Source organism: Micromesistius poutassou (assembly GCF_964030765.1).
Source record: "Micromesistius poutassou genome assembly, chromosome: 20".
Lineage (NCBI taxonomy): Eukaryota > Metazoa > Chordata > Actinopteri > Gadiformes > Gadidae > Micromesistius > Micromesistius poutassou.
In genome coordinates, this window is record NC_140290.1 from 12,727,124 (window position 1) to 12,752,220 (window position 25,097).

Sequence of the window (25,097 nt, forward strand, 5' to 3'; positions counted from 1 at the left end):
CGGCCAATCACGGCTCAGAGTTTTTTGCAGCTGTTGGCTGGCTTCCGCTGCGTGCTCGCTCATTGGTTCTCTGGCGTTGGGATTCTATATGAATCAGGGCGGGAACTATGCGTTATTCTGCCTGCTCTATCAGTTTGGATTCGGATCAGTCTATTTCCATATAAAGGGAAGAGAATTTAAGCATGATGAAAATAGAGAATTTGCTAAGGGTTTAAATGAGGGCTGTATTGTATTCAGAAATTGATTTAAAAAAACAAATACTTACATAAGAACAGTTTTTTTGTAAGATTTCGTTTGATTATATTTTTTTAACAAATATCTTATCTTTTCTTTTTTATCTAAGTGTTACGCAGACATATAGGCCTATGCATCTATGGTTAGGGCTATAACTTTCTGTCTGAAAATGTTTTGTGTACCTAGGCCATAGGCCTATTGATAACTACAATAGCAAAATAATGCAAATATTAAATATACGATTCACCTACTACCTTGACCTATGGGTTTATACGAATTATTAGTAAATAGTTATTTCACGATATCGATCTCAATGGAAAGGGTTATAACGAAAAGCAACAATGTAGCTCTCTAAAATCATAATTGTTGTCATTATTTTCTGCTACACGTTTGAAATGGATTATTACTCGATGTGTATAAACAAAAGAACGGATGCATGCGGACCACTTGTAACGTAGGTAGGCTGCCGTCTGTACTGCAGGCAGGAGTGAATGTATCGCTGAGGAATGTACAGAACATCCCCCCGCCCCCATGCTCAGCTCTCTGGTATGGACCAATTCCATAGGGAGATAAAGTTTCGGACAACTCTATAAGTCGAATGTGGAATGTTTTTCTGCGGTGCAGCCTATAGCCTATGAATTAAGAGCCATTAACTCAATCGACATGATCCAACCCGATCAAAGCGGGAATGTTTGATGAGGAAGGTGTTAATATCCTTTAGATTGCACGACCTCTGTAGCCAAAGTTTGTCTCGCTTTGGCACCGCTCCAAGGTATAGATAGGCTCCGTCGAAAAGCGCAAGTCTGTCTTATCTATAGGCTACAGCTATGTAGGCTCAGTTGAATCAAGGGATTCGATGGTCCGGTGAGATGCCTTTATTTGTTGATGTTTTGTTCGTTCGCTCATGTATATCCAGCGAATCCCCGTGTTAATGTCTTCCCGTTAGTTTCCCGGAGAGCTCGGTCAGGATGTATGGAACATGGCAGCCTGGTGGTGTGCGCCATGTTGAGGACGTTTCTCTGAGTCTGGGACTCACAGGGAACTTGGATGTGTTTGTTTCGTTCCCAATGCAACAGTTTATCGTGTAAAAAATAATGTGTAATGTTTGCATTAAATTGTACTTTTTATACACATTGGTCTTCAATATGGATAACGGTTCACAAGGCTTTTTTTTGCACATTGGATGACAGCCCTCATCTCATTAGAAAATGGCGGTTTAATGCCCCCAAAAACTCATCTCTTCTAGTTCTGCAAGGAGAAATGATCCCTGGCCCTGCAAGGAAAGCAGCAAGAACATAGCATTTTCATTATTATTTTGATAGAATATTAATAAAAGCCCATATTTGAAGTAGCCTAATCTATAGCTTATATTTATGGTGTTGTAGTAGTTCAGGAATCCAAAACAAAAACCGTTCTTTAGAATAAATGTTAAGGCCTACTCAGTTAAAACCACTCAAAGAAGCCAATGTGTATTCTGAAAATGGATGTTATTTTAATACATTAATTCTGTAGATATTAAAAGTTGATTTCATTGTTAACTCATCTTATGTTATGTCCTGTATTCTCATGGTTTGAATTATACACTTTTGTGTTATGTTGAAACGATAAGTTAATTTCAAAGGCTAAAATAGAATAGGCCTACATTTGTTTGATTGCGAGCATTGAACATTTTTCTAATCATCTCAATCTTAGACTTAAACTTTAGTTTTTTGGAAATATTGGATAGTAACACCTCAACCCAAAGTACTTGGAAATACAATGTGTCTGTAACAATGTGTAACTATCAATTCACTTGTTTAGTATTTAGATAAAAATCATGTTAATTTCAGCAGTTATCAGAACGAAGGCTCCAGAAGTTTTTCTCCAGCACAAATAGATAATCTGAGCAAACCTAAATATTGTAGTTCTGGAAATAACATTTAACACCAACTAAAGCATGAGCCTCTGTTTAACATTTTTTATTATAGGCCTGAATCACTTAATTAAAATATTATCTCATGAGTTAACAGAACAGCAGGTGTTGACTGCTTTCTCTTACTGATACGTGAAAGAAAAGGGGGTTGATGATGTTCTATATTCCTATAAGATAATGGTGTATTTCAAATAAATAACTCTCAGCCATTAAATTAGGTTGCTTGGTTATTGGGTTACAGTCATCCAACTAGCTACGTTGCTTGCAGATGGGAACATGAGCGACAGGTTTAAACTGAAGCTGTGGCTACCTTTGTGTTTATAATATATTGGCTTCTTATTGCTTTACTTTTCCATACACAATCGGGGGATGTCCGACGTATAGAAAAAAAATCTACAGTTAGTGACTTCCCCACCATTATAAAGATAAGACATGTATCTAACCATACGTCCACCATGTTCTATCGACTAGACCCAAGAGGGTTGTATTGCCATGGTAAGTTAATTAGTATTCGGCACAACTCTGTGCACCTGTTGCCTACAACATAGATCTAGCAAAAGTTCAAAGCAACACAAATGATGTGGAGAAGAGAACACTAAATTATTCATACATTTTGCTACACTTGTGAAATTCTTAAAATACAAGTTTTAGTAATTGTAATTCCATAGTAGGTTATGGTAATATGATAGTTCATAACAGAACCCAGTCCATGGTAATTATCTCTTGTCAGAACAAGAGAAGTGTGCATGAAGGGGTTTTCTCTGAGGGATGCCACTAGTCTCCAAGCGGAAGTTCAACACTGGAGCAGATCAGTACTTCTCTTGTATTATAATCATTTGGTTTAACTAGTTTGAGTCTCTTTGGGGTTTGTTAGTTTGTGTTAATCTGAAGTCACTCAACTGAATTAACTCTTACCCAAATACAATAGTAATAACGGTTGACTGCTGGAAAGCAAATGTCAAGGTTTTTAGAATTGTGCAAATGTCTTGTAATCACAGTAATGTGAAAATGATTCACAGGAGATTTAACTTTAATATAATTGGCTCGGGAGAACAAAATGTTGTCATTTGTGAACATCTCCCTTCACTCAAACACCCTGGGGGATCTGGGAAATAATCATGAAGATATTGATTGAATGCATGTCTATGATTTTACATGGTCATATGTTGCTAAATATGCAATTCTGTTCATTATGAATGTATGTGACTACAAATCTGAAATAAAACCATTGATACAACCGGAGTATGCAAGAGATTGAACCTCATGAGTGTGTCTGTACTAGGTTCCCAAGTTATTACCCATTACCAACATTAGGGACCTTCAATAGAAGAGATTGCCAGAAAAAATAAAAAAAACCTACCCTGGCAAGAAGTAGACAGAAATCCATTAGTGGGCTTTCATAAACAAATCTTAATGCCAGATTTCACCCATGCAATTGATCTAAGTTCCAACTAAAATAGATCTACTGATGTTCCTGAAGCAATGGCAAGTTTGTATAGTGCTAAACAAGCACTATACAAAGCATACCAAGATAAAGTTGTTTAGTGATCAACCTCAAGTGTAGAAAATAAAACATGCATTTAAAACACATCTTCTGCATCATTCATCTTTGAATATTCAAGCTTGTCTGCTCAGCTCACACATTCATTCATTCATTGTTTAACCCCCCATCCCAAGCAAGGCCTGGATCCCAGATATCAATTCAGAATCCAGAAACATGTTTTGTTCAATTGAGTTTTCTATTTTTCTTACAAATAAAACATTTAAATATAATGCATACAAAAAACAAGGGAGGTCCTCGAATGTTGACTTGAAAGAAAAAAATAAGAGGGGGAAAAAAAAAAGAACCCAAGTCTGAAAAAGGTACACAGGAAAATTTGATTTGCCAGCCTCTCAACTGGCCTAGTACAGGTAACAAAAGCTGCCACCAGACACTGTTCAAGACAGCTGACCAACAAATGTTGACACTTTCTAACATTAACTGGGTTACCATATGAGTTTTCAAAATGCTTAATCCAATATTGATACTATTAACCATCTCCTAACCAACACAATATAACGAGAAAGGTACTAGCTAAGAAAACAAAAACTGCTCTGAAAGAATTAAACATAACATATCTTCAAATCTTAAAAAAACAGCAAGGAAGAACGGGAGTCCAAATGTCGATGGAGGCCTTTTAATATCGTCCTGTTTAGAGGAAGGAGTGAGAGGAGAGGGAAAAGAACATTAGTACAAGCCCAACACCAATACACGATGATCTAAATATAGTCTGCTGGTATCCATGTCAGCGCTGGTTTTAACAAACCACCATGGGTGCAGAGATGCGTGCGTCTTCACTTACGGGGACTGTAGGAGCGGGAGCGAGAGCGGGACCTGTACCGGCTGTAGTAGGGAGACGGAGAGCGCCGGCGACTGTTGACACGCACACACAAACAAAAATGGCCATTATACATCCATCCAGCCTACCAGACTATCCATCTATACCATAAACACAATAGAGGGGACATCCATGTGGAGTGCATCTGCTGGTCCTGTAAAGCACTCACCTGCACCTGGAGTCATACTCGTCATATCGGTCGTAGCCTCGGTCGTTCCCCCTGTCATTCCCCCGGTCGTAGCCGCGGTCGTAGCCACGGTCGTAGCCTCTGTCATAGCCGCGGTCCGAGTCCCGCCCCCGGCGGCCTCCACCGCTGTGGCCTCCACCGCTGTGGCTTCTGCCGCCGTCACCTCCACCCCCGCCGCCACCTCCACCGCCGCTGCCTCCACTGCCACCGCCGTTGCTAGGTAGGAGCAGAAACAGACAAACGTATGGTTTAACTTCCACACAAAAGGGGCAACCTGCAAGGAAATCCCCAGTTTTGCAAATGGTGAACGTCAAGACATCTGCGGTGCTTACTGCGTCGGTCGGCCCATGTAGATTCCAGGCGTGGGGGTGTGCGCTCGTTTGGTGATGGAATAGTCCACACGGATGCGTCTCCCATCCAGTTCCATACCGTTGGCTCTCTCTATCGCCTGGGGAATACAAGCAGGACGCATTTTTTATTTAATTATGAATCAATAAAAATGTAAAGAGTCACATATTACACCGAGGCTAATGCATTTGTAAGGCGTACGGTGCTACGATGCTGACACCTAGTGTCGCGTGTGCAGAAGCACACATTAATCCACACTTGAGAATGCAGTCACAGGGAATGTTGAACACCGGCACGCACCTCCTTAGAATCGTCGATTCTCTCGTAGTAAACAAAGGCGAAGCCGCGGGAGCGCCCGGTCCGCTGGTCGTACACCACATTGACCCCCGCCAGAGGGCCGTAGCGGGAGAACACCTCCCGAAGGTCGCGCTCCGTGGTGTACAGGCTCAGGCCAAACACCCCGAGACACGTGTTCGGGTCAGGGTTCGCCTGTTTGGAGTCACAGAGGAAAGGTCAGCGGTTTCCTTGTTCTCACCCTCATCAAGACCTGGCTTCGAGTCCATTCAAATAAATGTCTGGCAATAACGGGGTGGATATTACGTATGCACGTGCATTGAGAATATCCCCGCTGCCATTTTGAAGTCAGGTAAATCTATTAGCATAATTAAAAAAAACTAAATAGGCCTGGTCAGACCATACTCTTGGTTGCCAGTCAAAGAAGGTGGTAAGGACAACGAATAGCCCACGGTGTGTACATTTTATAGAAGGTTTTAATAACCCCTTTGCCATGTTTAAAAACAATGCGGGTAGAATACAAATAAACAGTAAAAGAAACATCCACCGTTTTGAAGGCATCTCTTCAAAATAAGAGTTTCTTTTACATGAGCCTACATTTCTACCGTCCTGTATATTAGTGGCACGCCTTGGGGAGACATGTTGTAAACGGTACGTATATGACAACAGCAACGTACCCTAACACCATCACCATGATTGCTGGATTCTTTTCTGGCGTCATGGCTCTGTTGATACAATCGAAGGGAATGGGTTATTCAAAAGGGTTTATTAAAGATCACATCAAACCGTTTCCTGTCGTAGACAAACTGAAATCACAGCCATAAAAAAAAAAAAACACATCACGCTAGACAGGCAGAGGGAGGTCTATTTTTCTGCATTTTCCATTTTTTACTTTTCTATGGTCCTACTCACCCGGCTGCCGGTGTGGTGTCGCCGGCCGGACGTGGGGGAGTGGCTCTGGCTCTTCCTGCGGCGGTACTCCGCGCTGTAGGAGCGGGATCTCTTGGCCCGGTGGGAGGGCGAGCGTGAGCGGCTGTGGCGCCGGTGGCGAGAGTGAGATCTGGGAGAGATGGGCAGAGGAACAGGAGGGGTAGTCGTTAGGGGTCGTCGGGCAGACAAAAGAAGGACTCAAGTTTAGTTTAATCTCTGTAAATGTGCCAGATGGCAAACTCATTTTCAACTGTAGTCTGTGAGCCACAAAAGTACATTGAAGACTAATGAAATTACATGCAAGCAACATACAATAACTACTACATACAAAAGCATTGAGGAGGGCAAATCCTACATTTGCTTTTCTACCATTTAGTCATTATAAACAGACACTCTTACCCTGCAAAACTTTTTAGACACGTCAGCAATGAGAACATAGAGGCTATGCAGCTAGCGATCCTGCCCACTCCACAATATTATTTCCCATACGTACAAAATTGAAGTAATGGGTTGGTTGATGGAGCGGGCTTACCTGGACTTTGAACGGGAACGGGACCGGGATTCGGAGCGCTTCGAGGCCCGGGAAGGACTCGGGGAGTGAGACCGGCTCTGCGACTTGACCCGAGCAGGACTCCGGGGGTCCGACTTGGACGGGGAGCGCGATTCCTGCTGCCACAGGAGCATATTAACAACTCTTATGGAAACATACAACATGCAACCTCATACAAGAGTACTAACGTTTCACAAAGCGCCTTAAAATGTACACCACTTCTATACTGTGGAGGAAAGGGTTAGTACTCTACTGTGAGCATTTCTATTTGCTTTACAATGCAATTGACTTCCCTTTGCTACAAAGTAAAGAAATAATACAGCCAAGTCTATGGATTCCGTGTCCACCTGAGCCATTAAGGGAAAACTAATGTTAACATGCATTGGCTAAGTACAGAAGAAAAAGGGTTTTATGGTAAAGAAAATATATTTGGAACATACATTTCACATTTACTTAACCTAGGGACATATTCATTCTTCCAGACTGGTTAAACGCTACTCCTTTCTCAGAGGATTTCTATTGTTCTTCGTTCTTCGTTTTTTCAGTTTTCTCATTTTCTGATTCCGCGTCAGTTTTCCTCTGTTCCCCCAAATTGAAACCAGTTTTCACCTTAGCCTGCAAGCGATCCTATTATCTGAAACCATTCTTCCGTCACATTTTCCCCCTTCACACTTCTATGTTCTGCTCTGTAAATGTTTTCATTTTTCATCATTAGCCTTCGTTAATCTTGAATATTTTCTTCCACATTCTTGGATAAAACTCTTCAAATCCTTCTCGATCAATAACCTTAGTGAAAAAAGAACATTTAATAATATTTAGATCAGGTGTTTAAAAAGTGTAAACGTCTGAGTAGCTGAAGAATAAAATAAATAAAAATGCAGGGCAATGTAACAATATAAACTCAGAAGGGCAAGGTGTTACGTTAGAGTAGAATATACCTAAAGATTATTAATGATCGGAGACATTTTGTACGGGTATCGGCAAGGCTCATTCAAACTAGCAACGCTGCAATGAAAGCGCTGTGTCAATAAAGTTATATTTCAGGTCCATCTACGTTGAACGCAACGACTCACCCCCCACGGTCAATGATAATACAAAATGGATAACACATTTTGTATTACGATTTAAATACGATAGGAAAGGCCTATGAAATAGTCGTCGTACCAAACAGTAGCGCTTCTAAAACACAACAAGGCCAAATATGAGTAAGTTAGGCCACACGAGTGCAAAACTACATTCGCTCGCGGGTAGTGTTGTTCCTGGCACAGCGAGGAGGGCAGAATGGGGTACAGCGAGAGAGCGCGATGTATTGCGATCAAACACTTACCCTCTCCTCGTAGTTTCCATCCTCAATATCACTCATCTTATTAATATTGTCACCGTTTAATACAGCAAGCGAGTTGTTTGGTTGTTGTGCGGGAGTCAATTAGATGTATTAACCGCGACGCTAGGCAGAACAAGATGGCGATAGGGGGCGGCGCTTAAATGTCCTTACTGCAGAAGACACGTCATGGCGTCATCAAGCGAGTTTAATTTAGTCCGCCTCCTCGTCCCATTCGTGTTCCCCAAGTCCCCAAAGGCCCATAGTCAAAGTACTGGTACTAGGCTGTACTGATAGGATTTCATAGTGGTCCTGGTCCGAAGGTTCTAAATGAAATATATATATATATTTCTATATGTGTAGAAACTATATTTCTACACACACACACACACACACACACACACACACACACACACACACACACACACACACACACAGGGGCATAGCACCAAATTCTGGGCCCTATATACAAGAAGTCCTGATGGGTTGGGTTGTCTCTGTTCGTTTTAGCAACGACACAGAGTTAAGAATGTGGTTGTTGGGGGTGTGTTTAAACGTTTGTGCTCACCTTTCTTAGAAAATAAGAACCTGTCAGAACCTGACTTCCTAAATTTTGTCTTCCTTCCCTGTCTTTCTTCTCCTTTCTCTTCTGAGAGCCAGACTTCGATTTATTTAACTGTGGCTGTAACATATTGCCGGATAACATTTAGTTATATTATTAAACTATTTGAGCAATAATCCAAAAATACAAAAAAGACCACGCTTTTTTTTTTTTTTTTAATTTCCAATGGGCCCCCATCTGCCTTGGGCCCCCCCAAGCCTGTCCCACTTACACCCGCAGTCCGTCGGCCCTGCACACACACACACACACACACACACACACACACACACACACACACACACACACACACAATTAAGCTGAAACTCTTCAATCAATACTGTGTTCGTAGATCTTGTTGAGATAGGTTCAACGTTCACCATCTGGGTACATATTTTGACCAACTCCTTAGTTATATTTGGTTCTATATAAAGGCAGCATATCAGAAACACCAAACTATATGGAACATGTAACCAATTGGTTTTCAGTGTAGAAAATAAACATTTAGTTGGGTTTAAGAGGAAACAGGAGTACAGCTTTAGTAACACATTGGATTACTATAAATCTACGACAATCTTTTAAAAACCAAATTGCTGACCAAATATGATTTCTTGTTTGGAGAAGAATGAAAGACAAAGAGAGGAAATGGAAAGTGCTTGGCGAGGGGTTTAAATGTTTATTATATTGCTTTAATGTGGAAATTCTTATTAAAATAAGTTTAATATTTATTATTCCAACATTTTTAAACAGACAGACAGTCTTTTCAGAGATAGCTTTAATCGGGTTTATTTCCATGGCAACATTATACAATTTATCAGGCGTCAAAATAACATTTGATTTCACTGTCAAATGCTCCCTGTTTAATAAAGCAAATTCATGAATGTCAATGTGTACTCAAGCTTGACAGTCTGGGAATTCCCCATTCAGTCAAATTAGTCGGGCACCATTTTAAGAAAATTATTTCAGAGCCTTAAGACATTTATTTATTCTTAACGGTGTGCTAGAATAGATACATTGTTACATTTGTAGCCAGTAGCTAATAAAAGACAACTTGCTGGTAAAGGATGCTTCAGTCCCCTCACCAACAGAGTGGAACTCAAGTCAATGTGGAGTTATAGATAAGAACAAGAGTTACACCCTTTCGGTATTGCTGATTCAACAGTTAAACTATTTCATATGCGTTACTATTTTAAGGAAATTGCTGAAGAGTCACAGTGAAAGATGAGCCCTGAACAAGTAGCAACATTGCATTAAGTAAACAGCATTACAGGGCTAAATATTGAGCTAAGGTCTCATTTAATCTACTCCATATTGGAACCAATCCATTCCAAAAGCAGTGGCGTTATGATATGGTTATTACAATTGTGTTACAGCCCTCACACTCATAGTCATTCATCTGGGGGCAAACCAACACCCTTCTACATACTTCAAACCATTGCAGCCAGTGTAAAAGTACACTATAAAACCAAACTACTATGGAGTGCAAATAACAATCTTTGGATTATCTCTTTCAGCTCTACTATACGGCAAGTTATCCATACAATACGTTTACAAAAAGATAAATCTTCTCTATAATAATTATCGGGTGAACCAGCGGAAATGCATTTCTTCCCAGTGACCGGAGTCTAATTCAGCATTCGGATATACAGTTACGCAGTTATTGCAAATGATGCAGGACAGCAAAAGCATTCTTAGTCATCTCTACGGTGCCACGCCAACTTGTTGACACTTTCAGTTCCTCCTTTTCTTTTGAAATCCCCCCCAACTGTCAAAATGTAATCCACGGGGGCAGCAACACAGTACAGCCAGCTGAACTCGGATGAAAATGGTTTCTGTTCATCTCCTCTTGAACCAATACAAATAAATACCAGCGGGAGACAGAACCCAGGAGTTGCAATCACTCCCAGCTAGTCTTCTGAACCAATCCCCCTGAGATGATACCAGCGCCCGGCTTTCACCAAGTTGCCTTGAAGTCTCTGAATTTAGTCCAATCAGTGAACCGGAGCCATGAGGTTGGGAGGTCTGAAGCGATCCCTCGGCCTCCTGGCCACGTACGGCTGAGGGGGACGGGGCGTGTGCTTCCGCGGGGGTCTGACGGCGGCTGAGGGCTTCAGGGCCTTCTGTAAGACGACGGGAAGGACCACCTGTGGGACCCCGGCGGCCGGCGCCGGATGGGAGACGTTGGCGGCGGAGGAGTTGGCCACCAGGTCTATTTTGCCCTCCAATTTGACCAGCCGCGTCAGGATGTCATCCAGCAGCACAGCGATGGTCCTCTTCAGGTCCGCTAGTTATCAGATACAGACAAGAGAGATGCATTAACTGACTGACTCACAGGAGTGGCTGTTTTGCATAGGTGGATCCTCAAGGCTTCTTGCTTCCCAGTTAAATACATAAGAAAGGGCAGTTTACATATCATTGTGGAGCATGTGAGCTGTTGATTTGCTTTGGCAGCCTCGACTGGCCTGACCCAGGTGGATTGTACTCTTGGGCTGGGTAAGGCACACTTGACAATCAATAATCAGGGCACACAGGTTAAATCCTTAATTACCACACATCCTATTCAAACAGCTGCTCTGTATTCATCAACTGCCCGTGTCCGGGTGTGGGAGTACTGCCACCTAGGTGCCAAGTGGCCGGGTTCAAGGATCCAAACATGTTTCGGAATTCGGCCTTGGTTAATCTTTACTTGGCCATTAACAAATGTTAAAATTCCTAGACCTTTGATCAGTGTTCCAGGACAATAAAAGGCCACTCCATTGTAAAATAAAGAGACTGGCTCCCCAGCACTTTCCACCGCTCACCGTAGCCGGCCATGGAAGTCCCCTGCGGGCCGCCCGGTAGCAGCTGGTTCTCCTCGGTCAGCACTTTGACGTAGCGCCGGCTGAGCTCCAGGATCTCCTGCCGCAGCTCGGCGCTGCTCTGGTGGCGGGGCTGTTGCACCGTGTAGCGCAGCAGCATGAGGCCCCACGCCAGGCCGAACGCCACCAGCAGGGCGCTCAGCTTCTGGGACATGTTCCTTCGTAGCAGCGCACCCAGCATGGTCCTGGGCCGGCGCCGATTCCCCCACGCGGGGGACGGTGGGTTTTGTCTTAAAGACGCACGTTTTGGGTTTTCTCTCTTCAAGATGCAGGTTTGAAGGGTTTTCTTTAAGAAGGTTTGCCTGGAGGGAGTGCTTGTTGGGGCTGGGGAAGGAGGTCAGGGGTCCGGTGCAGATGGTGGAGGAGGTCTTAGTAACAGGAGATTGACAGGGGGGGGCTGCTGAGCTTCGAGTCACCAAAGCATTCTGGGTATTCTATGCCCGGCTCAGACGACATTGTTGTCCACCTGGAATTTAGAGAGGGAGAGTAACACAGTTAGAACGTGCTTGTTAGCACTAAATATAGAGACAATAAAACAATTGAAATTCCCGTTGCAGCCAAATGTCACCAGAGAGAAAGCTGAAAAAACATTGCCTGGATTTTTATTTATATAACTGAAATATTTCAATCCAGCCACTTTGATAGAGGACATCGAAGTAGTGTGGCAGACTAACATCAATTACCCTCTCCCTATCACACTGCTTAACCTAGAAACCCGATTACCAGTTGAGAGTAAACGACGCCCACTTTGTAACTGCAGGCAGGTGGAGAAAGGCCAGACTTTCTAATGAGGACAAGGCATAGAGAAGCCCCTTTTCAATCACACCTTTATAATGGCACACATGTGTGTGTGTGCGCGCACACACACACACACACAGAAACACTAAATGATCATGTATCACTTTTCCTGAGCATACCACCGACTCTATTCAACACTCTCTTGGGGGGTTGTGTTGGGTAACTATCTATTGAGGTCAGATAAGGGACACAAAATGAAAGTAATTAATTATGAAAATCTGTCCATAGATGTCCACACATACAATTCAGCCTGACTGACACTTCTTACATAATTAGTAATGTCAACCAGTGGCTGTGGGTTTGGATGGATCTGCATTAAAATGACTGTATGCCAGACAATCATGTCATCCCCATCAGAAATTCCCTAGCAATATAACGGTTGAATACCATGCACTGTTTTTCTTCTTGCATACTGATGGGCACAATCTGTGTAATAAAACCATGCAGACCTGATGTGTAGGTTAAACATTAACAAATGTCTTTCATGTTTTACGGCTGATGACTGAATCAGTTCGTTTAGATAGCAGATAAGCAAAAACAATGCAAAATTACTGATCACACTGAGCTAGACTGTGTGTGCACACACGCACACACACACACACACACACACACACACACACACACACACACACACACACATATATATATATAGTCTTAAGGTGCTCTGTTTTAGAATGTGATAGAGTAGACTACACCACTGAGTCCATTAAAAAACATGGTAAACAGCCAACACAAACATGACACCCACAAACGGTAACTAATGAAGTGAACTGATTATTTGGATAGTTTACCTCAATAACCGCCGGGTGAGTTGGAAAGTGTAGCATGCACTGGACCGAATACAGCTGTCTGATTTGCACAAAACGATGCTCGCTGTCTGGCAAACTCGGGCGGGTTTTTGCTGCCGTGGTAAGGACAATTTCGGACCGGGGGTAACTTGTACCCAATGGATTCCACTAAGTCATTACTCCATTATACATTGTCTTGCACGGTATATCTATAGACAACGGCGCTGACTTTCACCCCAACATCACCCACAGCCCGGGTATCCGCAGGAAGTCGCGGGGTAGAACAGATCCTGTACAGCAAAAAGTCGGCAGCAGCTCCTAGCCGGAATTGAGTGCTTGCGCCTGTGTGTGCGTGACTGTCATGGTAGCTGTGTGGACATGCACGCTGTGCGTCACTGGCAGGGCATTGTGGGAAATGTAGGTCGACACAAACCCAGTGGTATGGAACGCATGACCTTAGTAGGATGAGTAACTGCACGGGAAAAATGTACACCTAATTCATTACGTTGTAACTGGAATTGGATGGATGGATGGTAATGAATTCCATTACCTAGTGTTATCATATCCACGTTAATCGTTACAAACGACTCAATACTTTATGTTTGATATCAATAGAGGTCAGGATATGATTGACAAAAGAGGTCAAGTGGTTTCTTTTCCAACATCAAAATGAAATTAAAGCTGCGAGGAGCATTTTACGGTGCCAAGCATAAGCCGACCAATAAACCATCAAGACCCTGACAGGCCATTAAAACCCTGACGCAGACCATGGCTGATAGACCATTAAACCCTGACGCAGACCATGAAGACCCTGACAGACTAAGCCTAACCCCTAAACCACACCCCTTTTAGAAGTCAATGACTCATGGGTGCTTTAAAATGTATTGTACAGACTAATCTTTAAGTCAGATTGAAGATAATGGTCCATAGATGATATGGGCTAAAGGATTTTTGTCAAAGTCAAAAAAACCTGGGATCCTTAGGCAATGTTATGTTTTTAACCAAATTCAAGATAGCCACAAATCTTGTTGCCGGAAGTCATAGGTTCTTGTTCACCATGAGGATATGCATGTGTGAACAAAGTTTGGTCAAACCAGTTACGAGATATGCACTTTTTCAAAACCAGCCCCAACTGTATGTACCCGCCCAATGCTAACTGTTCCAGCCTAAAGTGATGAAAAGTAGCCCAATTGGGAGGGGAACAGCCCAATCTTGCAACACTGGTTAGTGTTTTTGGGGAAAACTGATCCAAAATTTGATCAGGATGATCAGCGTATTCTGGAGTTTCTAACCGTATAGATAGCTGTTTCGATTAGCAATAGTTGTAACACATTGGGTTGGAGAGTTTGAAGTTTAAAATATCCCACCAGGTAGAGAACAAGCGAAAACATCATTGTGGGCTAAATTGGCAATGGCTAGGGCAGAATGGTCCTCTGCTTACTAAGAGCAACCAACCTGTCCATCAGGAATCCTGAAGTAATACATTTGGCTAATGAAATAATTGGTGGAATGTAAAGGTACTTCTTTGGAAGCTACCAAACCGTCCCTTGGAACCATTTCCAGTTGCCACACCTTAAAAATAACATAACTGACAGTTATGGAATAGCCTCAGCTTAGATCTGGTAGAGTGTAGGTCAAACCGGTTACGATATGCTTGTTCAAAGTTTGCATTTTTGGAAAGTTTCTATAGCGCCACCTTTGGGCCAATCAGTGTAATATTTGCTGTCTGTTAATCTTGAGTCAGCCTCTACAGCTGTAGTAAGTTTCATAAAAAGCGTGCGAGCGGTTTAGGCTGTGTAAGTCAAACGTGGCGGAATAATAAAACTAACGATTACAATGGGTTGCCTCGCACTTTGTGCTTGGCACCTACAAATCACTGCTTTGATGCATTTCTAAAATTGTCTTTCTCAAAGAATACGGAAAAGGCGTTTGTATTATAGGCTATTATCACATTTGTTTAATATTTCAAGTTTAGCGTAACAAAACATCAGTGTACAACCCCGACAATGATAAATCAATCTGATGATCGCATAAATGACCGCATGATGATCGCATGAATAAATGGTTAATCGCTGCTCAGCGCTCACCACTGCCGTTCACCGGCAGTTCTTCACGTCGACGCTAGAGGACGGGCGAGGACCATAACCATAGCAACGTGGAGTTTGGTAACAGGAGGGCCGGTCCAATAGCTCGGTTTTATGAAGAATGGAAAAAATAAAGATTGATAAGAAAGCGTCGCAATCATTGGATGACTATTTGGAATATAGAAGGTCTGATTCAATTGCATATTTATCGGACGAACTGTATTCTTTGTGAAAGTTAAATAGCGAACTTTGCACCTGAAAATGTGCCTATTTTTAGGTATCCTATCTTCTAATTTGTATAGCTACCATCACTTTACTCTTTTCTAGGATTGTGGGTGATGAGGATGGAGGTACACTATTCACTCCTGCACAATATGAGCAGTACAAGAAGAGGGTCGTTCCTCAGAGAATGAACAACAGACTCTATGTGAGCTTCGGTGTACCAGGAGAAGGACTAGAGTGTAAGCTGGTTGGACCTGAGACTCAATGCTTCTGCTCACACAGGTACTACTCCATAGCACATGGCTTTGGGTTAGTGTAGTAATAATATGTTGTTGAACACGCACACACACACACGCACACACAAAACACACACACACACACACACACACTCACACACCCATTGCATACACACGCACACCCCTCACCTACTTTTCTTCTTGTATCCTGGGCTCCAGATACAAGCAACACAAGACAGACTTTGAGGTGCTTCCGTCTGGGGGCCCTCCAGCCCTGCCTTGCCAGGTTAAGGGTTGCCGGTGTACAGCCTACCAATATGTTGCCCTCAACGGTTCCCGGCCGGCCCGCTGCAGGTGTAAACACATGGCACGAGATCACAGTGAGGCCGGCGGACATCTTTGCAACATGTGTAAGAATTACGTTCCATGGATTTACGTTACAGGGATTTGCCTTTGCCTGACAAATCGATGCAAACTTTACATCAGGTGCGCTCCTGAAAGAAATGCATATTCCATGCACTGTTTATTATCTAGTGTTAACTAGTGTTGATAATATGCTTTATATACTTTAAATGATATACTTTGTGTATAATTGTACATAACTTTGTTTCTTATGTTGAGCAACTACTTGTATACTGTAACGTCAGATGGATACGGATAGATTTGTTTGTATCTATACTATTATCACTTTCTCTTTCTCAGGCGCTTCCTGTTCTGGGTTCCTGAGCCCCTACACCTGTGGCTGTGGCAAGCCCAGCTACGCCCACCACACACTGGTGAACACTAGCAACACTACACCCACCAGACCCTGGTGAACACTAGCAACACTACACCCACCAGACCCTGGTGAACACTAGCAACACTACGCCCACCACACACTGGTGAACACTAGCAACACTACACCCACCAGACCCTGGTGAACACTAGCAACACTACACCCACCAGACCCTGGTGAACACTAGCAACACTACACCCACCAGACCCTGGTGAACACTAGCAACACTACACCCACCAGACCCTGGTGAACACTAGCAACACTACACCCACCAGACCCTGGTGAACATCACCATCCCCTTTATTATGCTTGACATTCTGAGTCTAGCATGTTTACTTAGCTCATCTCCATTAGCAATAAACAAAGTAATTTAATCAAAAAATGAGTCCTCCTTTGCTTAGTTAACAATCTATCATCAACAGCAATGTCAAGTATGATTTATGCACTATTATGTAACTGTTGAAACTATTATGTAACTATTAGTTTGAAATGGCATAGACACATGTTGACTATCAGAGAATGAAATGCTCTGTGGGAATATCCATTTTGAGTTGATTGCACCAGCCCCTTTACGAGACAATTTCGATTTTAGACCATTTTAGACCGGCTCAGTTCTGATCCATCAGGGTGCCTCTACCCTGATTGGTTCGGGGAGTCCATATTGCATGTCAATCACAGGTGAGTGAAATGAAAGACTTCTCAATGGTGGAGAAACATTGTGAGGGAGCAAAGAGGGTTGTTTAGTTTCAGAATGTTGATCTCTTCTGCTCTTTACTGCCCTCTCTCTCTCTCTCTCTCTCTCTCTCTCTCTCTCTCTCTCTCTCTCTCTCTACCACTCTTACATCCTACACTCTGCCCTATAGGTCGAGATCCCCTCGTCTTGAAAGCCTTGTCTCTTGGTTTGGTTGTGCAGGTGGAGACCAGGCAGCAGAGGCAGGCTGAGGGGAAGCCGGTGGGGAGGGATGTTCCGTATAAGGCCATGGGGGGCCTGACAGGCTTCAGTTCTCTGGCTGATGGTTACCTCCGGCTGGATGCACACCAGGGTCCAGGTGACGGATTATTAGGACCTGAACATAAATGTCAGAATAATCTGATTACGCTTCCTGCAAAGAAGAGAAAAATTAATTACAGAGTGACGCTTCAGAGGGCAATATATATTGTGTGTGCGTGTGTGGTAAGGTGAGCATGTGTGTGTGTGTGTGTGTGTGTGTGTGTGTGTGTGTGTGTGTGTGTTTCAGGCATGCAAACTAGTCACCTTTCGGCGAAATTCGTGGAGATCCATTGAGAAAACATTGGGGGTGGGGGGGGGGTCTACAGTCTGACGAAAACAAGACGATAACTAAATAAAAATCAATTTAGGATGACAAAAACTACGACGAAATCTTTTGACACTTTCGTTAACAAATAAAAACGAGACGAAAATGTAAGCGGGGCGATTTGGGAAGCAATCCAATCAGAACTAAGCTCTTTATTTGGGGAAGTACTGATCGTCCCGCCCGGCAGGTCAACTAGCAGGCGCTTGCTGCGTCGCAAGCAAGTGTCCCTTTGTAAACAGTTTGGCGCAACAATCACCGGTTAAAACACAACCAACTTGAAGTCATTGGCAGACGAGTCATCCTGAAATTCACACAAAGATAAACATACTTAAACAGTTTTTTTCTTTCAAACTAATGTTATGTGTGTTTTTGCTAAAATTGGAATACAATACAAGCTGAAAGAAACCACCGCTGTCCTGTAACGGTACCGGAGCTCTGTGCTGTCGACACCACAACGGGGCACAGAAACACTAAAAATGAATACTAATGTTTTATAAAGAAAGCTATCTTAGTGGGAAAGCAACGCAACAGATAGTTTTTTTTTTGGACCTGCATGTGCAGGTCCAAAAAAAAACATGCTCACGCAGGTCCAAAAAAAAACCTGCGCGCGCAGGTCCAAAAAAACCCTGTGCGCAGGTAAAAAAAAGAAACATGCCCACGCAGGTCAATTTTTTAATTTTATTTTTTAGATATATGTTTGTTTGTTTTTAATTTTAAATAATTTTTTTAATATAATTTTTTATATATTTTATTTTTATTATTATTATTTTTTTATATATATATATATTTTTTTATATATATAATTAAAAATAATAATAACTCCCCAGAGTATAACCCTGGAACCCCCTAGTGGGTCTGTGTTTTCCTCAGCTCACCCATCATTCTCACCTTTTTCACCCCAAACCATTTTGCATGCCTGGTGTTTAAAGGTGTATGCTGGCATCGCCTCATCTCCTGGTTATTCCTCCTTTTCCTCCCACAATGTTTTATTTATTATATAATATTATGTTGTAATAATATGTTACATTAATAATGTAAGTTTTCACTATTAGAAACACAGTCTGCATCAGAGACGAGGAGAGAAGAGGAGGATGACATGGTGTACTTTGAGAGGCGGTACCAGGAGCGGGTAAGTAGCCTGCACTCTGAGATTTCAGATCACGTCACTAGAGGGCAGCATAGAGCAAGAAAGCAAATACTGGACCAAAAAGCATGCACAGTATTTATGTCTACGTTTACAGGCATTTGCATATATATATATATATATATATATATATATATATATATATATATATATATATATTTGATGCAAGTATTACACACACACATACATACACAACCTTTATGTCAACCTTTATGGCATTTTTTGTTTATGGCATCAATTCCATAAATTTTCTCTTCCTTGCAGGAAGCTTAATCAAGTTATTGTTTCACTCTTATACATTGACTTCAGGTCTGCAAACAAAAGTCCAGTGAAGCTTGAAAACTCTCAAAAACTGAACTGTATATCGATCACTTTGCAATGAGTTAAGTTATCCTATTCACTTTGTAAGGCCCAGCAACTGACCCTTATGTATCTCAGTAGGTCTCTGCTTGACCGACTCCATCCAATGCTCTTAAAAAGTACTCAACGAACAGAATGGTCTCTGAGGAACTGTCATTTATTTATTTGTCATTTTTTTTGCTCTTAAACATTGTCATCCAAAAGGGACAAATCAACATGACTTGCAGTGCACATTGCACCTGCTGAGAGAATGCAGCACTACTGCCACGGAGATGTTTTTTTTATTGTTTTTTTTTATTTTGCTCAATGATTCAAATATAGTTTTGCCATCTAATATCTTTGGCATGCAAGAGTTATTAAAGCTATGCCTATGAGTTGACTAAACGGTTTCCCAATCAAGCAGGATATCACATGTTGCACCATATTGGCACAGTATAATATCTGTTGTTGTTGTCGTTTTTAGGATTGATGACGCATCAATGTGTGGAAATGGAAATACATATTCTCATACCAAATGTAAATGACGTTTGTGTCTGTTTCAGTTGAAGGCTGACAAAATATCCAAAGGCCTGAGGATCAAAGATGTGCGTCAACCATCCAGCAGTACGGTCAGTAGGGGCCACACAGATGACCACGGCCCACCGGACCGCCAATCAAACAACTCACAGACTAATGGCGGTGGACATTAACGTTGACCATATCAAAACAGGTCACAGCCTTGGAAATACATTAAGTTCAAAACACACACGCAGATTCCTTCTTCTATTCGTCAGCCAAAATGCATTTTATTAGACTGTTCTTTTAGATGTTTTGTAATGAGGTCATTCATTGAGTTCAAAAATGTCATATTAACTATTCTATTTGCTGAATGAATATCAATATACTAGCTTGTACTCATCATATTAACTAGTCTATCTGCTGAATAAATATCAATATAGCTTGTACCCATCATATTAACTAGTCTTGCTGAATTAATATTGAATCATAATAACAATAATATACTAGCTTGTACTGAAAGCATTAGACTATTTGGTGAATGGATATCGATTCATAAAAGCCCTTCAACAATTTTCTCCAGCTTGTATTCATCATTCCCGGATCCACTCGCATCCCGTCACCGTTAAATTCATTTAAACTCAATGACTACTCCATCCAATCAGCAGCCGGGCCTTCTCGATGGCCATCAACATGTCTCCGCATCCCAGTGACCATTCAAATGAAACCTCTGTACTTGAGTTGTATTTGCAGGGTGAGAGGAGCTATTCTCCAGTCCCCATTTAATGGCTGCATTGATCCAATCAGTGTTGGTTGGAGGGGGTGGAATCACCCCCTATGGCAAAGGAATTCACCGTTGGTGATTTCCTTTCCTATCCTGCCATGTATCAAATGGACATTTTATCATTGTTATTGATTTTGTTATTGATTAAAGCAGATGCGCTCATATATAGGCATTTCAAAAACAAAACAACACATCAATATCAAACGGTGTACCAATCCATTATACATAAAAACAAGTGGTTTATTTTCTTATTGTATCCACGATGACGAGTCTGTGAGCTCCATCTGTCCCATCAAGCCACCAGAAGGACAGGGCTCCATACTCTAACACGACAACGTTGTTTGATTCCCGTATCAATGCGTGTCCCCTATTGATTAATCCTATTGGTTCCACAAGGAAGATCAGAGGCGACGACAAGTGATTTAACGCACGCGGAGATTGGGTTGCAGTGAAACTGGATTTTCCCTCTTCATCTTCCTTGTTCGGATGCCTTTTAAGTGAGGAATCAAATTAATGGGAATGGAACCGGGATGTATGCCCTGAAACTGCTCCTTAAATAGCACTTCACACACACACGCACGCACGCACGCACGCACGCACGCACACACACACACACACACACACACACACACACACACACACACACACACACACACACACACACACACACACACACACACTCACCAGCATCTTTTACTTCTTATATTGCTATCTATGTATATTTACTGACCATTGTTGGCTCAGAGCTGAGTTGCACATTCTCCTCATGGTGTTGCGTACTTGTTTCTGGATGGCTGGGTGGTGTGTGTGTGTGTGTGTGTGTGTGTCCCTTCCATTTAGGGTTTGCATGTCTGAGATAGGGTTTGTTTCAATGTGTGAGATTTAGGGAGTTTTTGTGTGTGATAAGTAGAGAGTTATTTCAACGTGTTGGTGTGTGTGCGATTGTGTGTGTGTGTGTGTGTGTGAGTGTGTGTGTGTTTGTGTGAGAGAGTGTGTGTGTGTGTGTGTGTGTGTGTGTGTGTGTGTGTGTGTGTGTGTGTGTGTGTGTGAGAACGTGTGTGTGTGTGTGTGTGTGTGTGTGTTTGTGTGAGAGTGTGTGTGTGGGTGTGTGTGTGTGTGTGAGAACTTGTGAGTGTGTGTGTGTGTGTGCGCACTATGAACAGTTGTTCTCTAGGTAAAGGTGCTGGGGGCTACGCCTGAGGACTAGCATGAATGCACCTGGGTCTCTACCTCAGACTCCCCGGAGGAAGCCATTGGAAGGGATCTCATCTGAAGGCTGACAGTTTCGATTCACTCTATGTGTATGGTGGAATCAGGGATCCAGCTGTAACAGTGGCACATGTGCATCAACACGGATAGATTGAGTAAGGATCTATACAACGACAGTAGAGAGCTATACAGTCAGTGGCCGATTCCCAACAACACTACCGGGTGCTCTAAAAAAACAACCTGAGTGACAAAAGCACTCGACTTGAAGTTTAAAGTCTGTTTCCAAGTGAATGACAAACAACTCTCAGAAATGTCACTGAAAAGGCTTGAGAGCAAAAGGGGTGCCACCTAGATGAAGTGTGGAGTAATTAGGCTACTTTGGCTAATGTACTGGTCTAAGCAAATTCTCATTTATTTTTTACAAAGGGAATAGGAATAATAATTTGCCACTGAGGGTGTTGACAGGTGGCAATTCTCTTTTTTATCTTTTTCACGCACAGCTGGACTGATAATGTAAACATCACAAATCAGGTGGCACGTTGTACAGAATGAAATTGACAATTACTGTGGAATTATATACTTAATTAACGGCAGAGGCAGGGCAAATGCACATTGATTTACCTCAAGAGCAGCTACGCTGCTTGCTAATTGAACACAAAGAAAAAGAAAAAAACCTACAAATAAGACTGAAAACAAATGACATAAAACCCTAACATATGAAATCAGATGTAGGACACATATACTAAGAAATTGTTTAAGAAATATCATTATTCAAAGTCATTTCATGGTTAATTTCATCTAATTATTACATTCACATAGGTTGCACATGCTGAGGTTGCAAATGGACAGTATCCCATTACAGTAAAACCAGGGTTATGAGGGTGAAACTAAACAATTCACTGTTCCATATATAAGGCTTAACATTGCAAAATAACCGTAACACACACATAACCACCTGATACTGTGCTCTGTTGGTGCTTCACGGCACAGAAAAATTAATTGGATTGAAGTGATTTTGTGTAATTGCCAAATGAAGGCGCTGCAAATAAAAAACTCTTGAAGAGACAGAACTGGTGGCACAGGATTGGAAGCACAGTTAGAGCTGTTAGCTTATACGTCCATGGCTCTTAGCAACTGTCACTACTTCTTCACCCTTCTTCACTCACTCTTCTTCAGCTATGGTGGTGTGATCAGGTCAAATAAGTCCATTCAAGAGTAATAAATATATATATTTTTTAATGTAAAATAGACTTCAAGTTTTGAATAAGCCCTGAATTTGAATAATTGGATTCCATTGAAGCCTTTGCACATGTGTGCGTGTGTGTGTGTGTGTGTGTGTGTGTTTGTGTACTTGATTTAGCTATCTTAATATTGCCATTACACCATGAAAAGCTCTTTAATTGATTGAGTGTCTGACAGACAGGCAAGTAAACATGTTGCCGTGAGAACCACATACTCATGAGCTGGAGCCTGTAGCGAACATGCTTCAGTGATATATGAGGGATTGCTGATATATAGATTGAATTTTACAAGACACAAAGGACTACAATAATGTGAAGTTAAATGTATTTTTATAGTACACGATCTGTCAGATCTGTCTGTATTATGTTATCAAAAGTAAAAGGCTATGAGCTAATAAAAGTACATAATGTGTATTAGAAAATGTATCCCCAAACATTATACACACTAATGCTGATTTATTTATGAACCTGCTGTTAAACGGTTCAACAACCTGCTGTTAAACAATAGGCTGTTATCCTACAGTCTACCATAGACTCACCATGACATCCGTCACAAGATTGTCTTTGTGAAACCAAAGTTTAGTTTAGCGCCTGGCTCTGACGGGGTGACAATTTGTGTTAGTTCTCCACTATCAAAGTGTTTCTGGGCTGGCCGACCTCCAACCCCGCCTTAAATCATCAGACAAACGCAGGTGCCCTGGTCCTCCAGACCGCCAGCCCCCCTCCGACCTGTCTGAACTCTATCACAGGCGTGGTGACGTGTGAGGTTTGTGCACGGAGCAGATGTGTCACACACACGCACGCGCATGTGCGCACATGCACACACACACACACACACACACACATACATATTCAAGCATACTCACATACACACACATATATACACAAAAACAGACACACACATGCACACACACAAATGCAACTACTCATCTACACACAGGTATGCATACATACACACACACACACACACACACACACACACACACACACACACACACGCACACAAGGGTGTACTGATGAAGAAGTGAGAGAAAACAAGAGAAAGGAAGAACGCAGAATGAGAAGATAAGGATGAGAACATATAAGAAGATGAGAATAGAGCCATTTCTATGTTGGGAAATTAGTCTGATGTAGACAATGAGATAATTAGAGTTCATATTGTTTGCAGCAACTGAATTAAGAAAGCAGAACTGGTAAACATACCTTCTTAGTATTGCACAATAAGATTGGAAGTGTACATTTGTGCATGTTAACTTTTTATGGCTAGACATAAATGATTGAAAATTGGCCTAGTAATATCTCTATATTATATCATGATATTTATTATTTATAAAGCTACTGTAAACTGATTTGAGCTCATCTCTAGAAAAACTAACACTACAACGTACTCATTATCCGATAACTACTCTTATCCGATAGTAAAGTATAACTGTTTTCAAGAGATGTTTTAGCTATTTACAGATTTTAAGTGTAATGAAACATAAAACAAGAAAATAAAAACCCATAGACCATGTGGTGTTTGAAAGAATATGGAGAAACACAAAGACAAATGGCCTTGTTGTTGTTTTGGTTGTTGTCATATTAGTCACCTGTAACATCTACCGTGGCAGACTTCATAAGTCATTAGAGCCCCATATTGTGTTCCTATTTCAAGAACTCTGACTCCAAAAGAGCAGCTAAACACATGTTGTGGACACATATGGTCCAAAACAAGCAGTGTGAAGTGATAATCGTACAGGGACACACAGTAATTGTGCCAACGCCATAAGCGTGTTGAATATATCTAAATATAACAGAGAATGAGATTGGAGACCACATGCTTATGTGATATTGTCTGTGTTTCTTATGCAGGGGGAGATTATGTTTTACAGGCCATAATCCCTAGTCTCTACGCCCACACTGAGAACGCTTGTTTTTAGAGTGTTTCGGTTAAAACGGTCTACGATGTTTACAATAAAAAAAACTGTAGTAGCGAAATAAACTACAGCCAGATGGACAGACAGTAAGAGAGACATGTCAGTACATAGGTAGACGG

The 25,097-nt window shown here is 41.8% G+C and overlaps 3 protein-coding genes across 4 annotated transcripts; 1 reads left to right on the top strand and 2 right to left on the bottom strand.

Annotated features, from left to right (window-relative positions):
- Positions 1–3,165: 3,165 nt before the first annotated feature.
- Positions 3,166–8,299, bottom strand: tra2a (transformer 2 alpha homolog). 2 transcript variants are annotated; one of them, XM_084484532.1, is made up of 9 exons: positions 8,161–8,299; positions 6,816–6,949; positions 6,266–6,413; positions 6,031–6,078; positions 5,360–5,548; positions 5,044–5,159; positions 4,694–4,927; positions 4,489–4,559; positions 3,166–4,334 (listed from the first exon to the last, which is right to left on the bottom strand). In XM_084484532.1, exons 1-9 carry the CDS (start codon positions 8,194–8,196, stop codon positions 4,324–4,326), a joined length of 987 nt encoding a protein of 328 aa, XP_084340658.1. In that variant the 5' UTR covers positions 8,197–8,299; the 3' UTR covers positions 3,166–4,323. The 2 variants fall into 2 exon arrangements, with proteins under 2 accessions (XP_084340658.1, XP_084340657.1); XM_084484531.1 differs by having other exon boundaries at positions 6,816–6,952.
- A 1,210-nt stretch (positions 8,300–9,509) lies between these two features.
- On the bottom strand, positions 9,510–13,507 carry ccdc126 (coiled-coil domain containing 126). Its single transcript, XM_084484570.1, has 3 exons — positions 13,200–13,507; positions 11,554–12,076; positions 9,510–11,036 (listed from the first exon to the last, which is right to left on the bottom strand). The coding sequence occupies exons 2-3, from the start codon at positions 11,789–11,791 to the stop codon at positions 10,744–10,746; spliced, it is 531 nt and encodes a 176-aa protein (XP_084340696.1). The 5' UTR covers positions 11,792–12,076; positions 13,200–13,507; the 3' UTR covers positions 9,510–10,743.
- Positions 13,508–15,401: 1,894 nt separating this feature from the next.
- fam221a (family with sequence similarity 221 member A) lies at positions 15,402–20,022 on the top strand (the record flags this gene model as incomplete). Its single annotated transcript, XM_084485169.1, has 7 exons — positions 15,402–15,466; positions 15,608–15,784; positions 15,958–16,148; positions 16,441–16,514; positions 17,427–17,562; positions 18,882–18,958; positions 19,876–20,022. 7 exons carry the CDS (start codon positions 15,402–15,404, stop codon positions 20,020–20,022), a joined length of 867 nt encoding a protein of 288 aa, XP_084341295.1.
- Between the last annotated feature and the right edge of the window lie 5,075 nt (positions 20,023–25,097).